Source organism: Chrysochloris asiatica, unplaced genomic scaffold (genome assembly GCF_000296735.1).
Source record: "Chrysochloris asiatica unplaced genomic scaffold, ChrAsi1.0 scaffold00063, whole genome shotgun sequence".
Taxonomy (NCBI): domain Eukaryota; kingdom Metazoa; phylum Chordata; class Mammalia; order Afrosoricida; family Chrysochloridae; genus Chrysochloris; species Chrysochloris asiatica.
The window spans coordinates 15,436,284-15,439,951 of NW_006408581.1; the positions used below are offsets into that span (position 1 = coordinate 15,436,284).

At 35.5% G+C, this 3,668-nt stretch overlaps 1 protein-coding gene across 1 annotated transcript in view; it reads left to right on the plus strand.

The window, feature by feature from the left end:
• The window catches only part of PIBF1 (progesterone immunomodulatory binding factor 1), a 310,762-nt gene that overhangs the window by 105,269 nt on the left and 201,825 nt on the right, over nt 1-3,668 (plus strand). The window contains exon 9 of the mRNA XM_006864318.1: nt 1,051-1,149. Within this exon, the coding sequence (XP_006864380.1) occupies nt 1,051-1,149 (99 nt within the window). The remainder of the gene's footprint in view (nt 1-1,050; nt 1,150-3,668) is intronic.

The window sequence follows — 3,668 nt, forward strand, 5'->3', positions numbered from 1 at the left end:
TTCCAACCATCGAGACACTCCCCTGTGTAATTAATGATTGGCTAAATGCTGGTTTTCCTTCTGCTTCATTCCCATTGCTATCACCATCCCAAATTGATGACTCATCTGACATCTTGGTCTGATAGTTCCTTGATCACTACATATATTTTTACCTTCACCTCAGCTTTATATCATTTAGTCGCTATGATGGTTACACACTGAGTCTATCAAGTAAGTTTCTACCTCAGAAGCCCCATTCTCCAACAAGAGTTTCTAGTGTTTCGTCTTGCTTGTATAACAACTTACCAACTTCCAACTTGTTATCTTACCAAGACCTCCATTCCTTTGTCCCCTCTACTTGCTCTTCAAAAGGAGCTCTGGTAGTGTAGTGGTTATGAGTCAGGCTGCTAACCTCAAGGTCAGCAGTTCAAAACTACCAGCCATTCCATGGGAGAAAGATGAGGCTTTCTGATCCCATAAAGATTTACAGCCTCGATAAAACTATACAGGGTTGCTATGAGTGGGAACACTACAACCACCACTTTCCCTTCATCTGTCAGCCACTTCTGTATTCTTTTCCTTCCTCTGCAACTTACACTTCGAGGTTCATCATTTCAGCTGTTTTTTTCCTGTACCACAAACTTCTTTCCCATTTTGATTCTTGTGATCTCTGTATTTTATCATTCACTTAAGATATTTTGTAGAATCTTTATTAGTGTTTCTAAATGTCAGTATTCTTGTAATCAATATGAGTAATTATACGTACTTTATAAGATTATCTTAAAGAATAAAATAGCTTTTGTATATACAAATTGCTTAGCTTATTTTGACACCCATGTGGAGAAAAGTTGCATGATATTTAAAGATAGGCATGTTTGTATGTACCTTGCCTTGTGCCATTAGAAATTCACTGAAGCAAGCGGAGTTATACTATAAACACTTTGGGTCGCCAAGCTCTAATGGGTCCTTAAGGTTCCCATGTAGTATAGCTCTTAGCAAGAGCATTTATGGATCTTTAACAGATGGATATGTATGCACTTGAAATAATTGCAGTGTTTATTTCAATAATAGAAATCTCCGAGAAGCAAGAGATAATGCTGTGACTGAAAAGGATCGAGCTGTGATGGCTGAAAAGGATGCTTTAGAAAAACATGATCAGCTCTTAGACAGGTAAGGATCCTGAAAATAGAAATGATAATACTTTTTACTTTTTGTTTCTGTGGCTTTTTCTTTTATAAATTTTATTTTGAATGGAGGTATAATTTTCTCTTCGATTAAGTATGATTTACATTATTTTTATGTTATATTATTATTAAATATATATTAAAAAACAAGATCTAGAATAGTTCAGCCTCCCCAGAGATTTTCCTTGTACTCTTCCTATCAGTCTCAATCCCTACCTGTCCTTAGGCAACTGCTTCTGATTTCTGTCACGGTAGCCTAGTTTTTGTTAATCTTGAACTAAATACAAATGGACTCATATAAATGTATTCATCTGTGTCTAACTTTCCCCCTCAATATTATATTTTCATCCATGATGTTGTGTGTTCTTGCTGTTGTTAAGTGCCGTTGAGTTGGTTCCAACTCATAGTGACTCAGTATAAAGTTTCCAAGGTGGTCTTTAGCTGCCAATCTTGCTGTTGTGTGTTGTTATTTTTGTGTGTGTGCCATGGAATCAGTTCTGACTCATAGTGACCCTGTATAGGGTTTCTGAGGAGCAGCTGGTGAGTTTGAACCTCCAATCTTGAAGTTCAAACTCACCTTGTGGTTCAGTGCCTAATCTCACAGTGTCACCCCAGGACTCCATCAGTAGTTAATCTCTTAATGGTGCTGAGCATGAATATGAGTATACCATAGTTTATGTTTTCACCTGTTGATTGGACATTTAGGTTGTTTCCATTTTGGAGCTATCATAAATAAAGTTGTTATAAGAACTCTTTTTATTGGCACATGTCTTTATTCTGTTTGGTAGATACATTGACATGGAATTCCTTGCCAAAGGGTAGATATATGTTTTACTTTAAAAGAATGTGCCAAAAATTATCCAAATGGTTTTACCGTTCATTTTACACAACCCCTTGATCATTGGAAGAGAATTGTCTTTAATTTTAGTCCTAGAAAAAACTTAGATACTTGTTAAAAGGAAAATTATTCATGAGTATATGTAAACATCATTGCTTCATTGAACTACCTAAATTTTTATTGCTTTGGCTGCATTCAGAGTAAATAGAGAGGTCCTTTTTTTAATACACTTTATTTTAGACTAGCTTTAGGTTTACATAGAAAAGTTAAGCAAAACTTACATAAAGTTTCCATATACTATCTCTGTTCCTGTCTCTTCCAGTTTCCCCTGTTATTAAACATCTTGCCATGGTGTGGTACATTTGTTATAATCGATGAACCAATACTAATGCTTTATTACTACCTAAAGTCCATAGTCTATCTTAGTTTAATACTTTTTGTTGTGTAGTTCTAATGTTTTGATAATGTCATGTATCCACCAGTACAGTCTTATACACAATATGATACAGACTTATGCAGAAGAGTTTCACTGCTTCACCTAGTCATCCTGTCTCCTAGCCCCAACCTCTTTCAATCACTTTTTAATTTTTATTTTTAATTAATGTCAAATAATTGACATCATATACTCTGTAGCCTTTTCATACTGACTTCCTTGACTTAGCAGTATGCATTTAGCATTCCTCTATGTCTTTTCATGACTTGGTAGCTCATTTCTTTTTAATTGCTGAATAATATTCAATTGTATGGATGCACTACATTTTGTTTATACACTTACCTTTGAAAGACATCTTGGGACTTCCAGTTTTTAGCAATTATGGATAAATAGAGCTGCTATACAATAACAACAGTAAACTTATATGTGCTCATTTTCGTATGGACTCAAATTTTCAACTCATTTGGATAAATCCCTGGGAATACAGTTGCTCCATTGTATTTCAAAACTACTAGACTTAATTGTGCTCATGAGGAACCTGTATGTAGACCAGAAGGCCGCTGTTCAAACAGAACAAGGGAACACTGAATGGTTTATAATTAGGCAAGGTGTGCACCAGGGTTGTATTCTTTTTTTCACCATAGGTATTCAACTTGTATGCTGAGCAAATAATCAGAGAAGTTGGGTTATATGAAGAAAAATATGGCATCGGGATAGGAGAAAGACTCATTAACAACCTGGAATATGCAAAATATACAACCTTGCTTGCTGAAAGCAAAGAGGACCTAAAACACTTACTGATGAAGATCAAAGACCACAGTCTTCAGTATGGGTTGCACCTCAGTGCAAAGAAAAAATAATCATCACTACTAGACCAATAAATAACATCCATATCAATGGAGAAAAGATTGAAGTTGTCAAAGACTTCATTTAACTCAGATCAACCATCAGCACTTATGGAAGCAGCAGGCAAGAAATCAAACAGTGTATTGCATTAGGTAGATTTGCACAAGACCTCTTTAAATTGTTGCAGAGCAAAGATGTCAGTTTGAGGACTAAGGTATGCCTGACCCAAGCCATGGTATTTTCAATAACCTAATACACTTGTGAAAGTTGAATAGTGAATAAGGAAGACCACAGAAGAATTGGTACATTTAAGTTATGGTGTTGGAGAAGAATATTAAAAGTCCCATGGACCTCCAAAAGAACAAACTAGTCTGTATTGGAAGAAGTG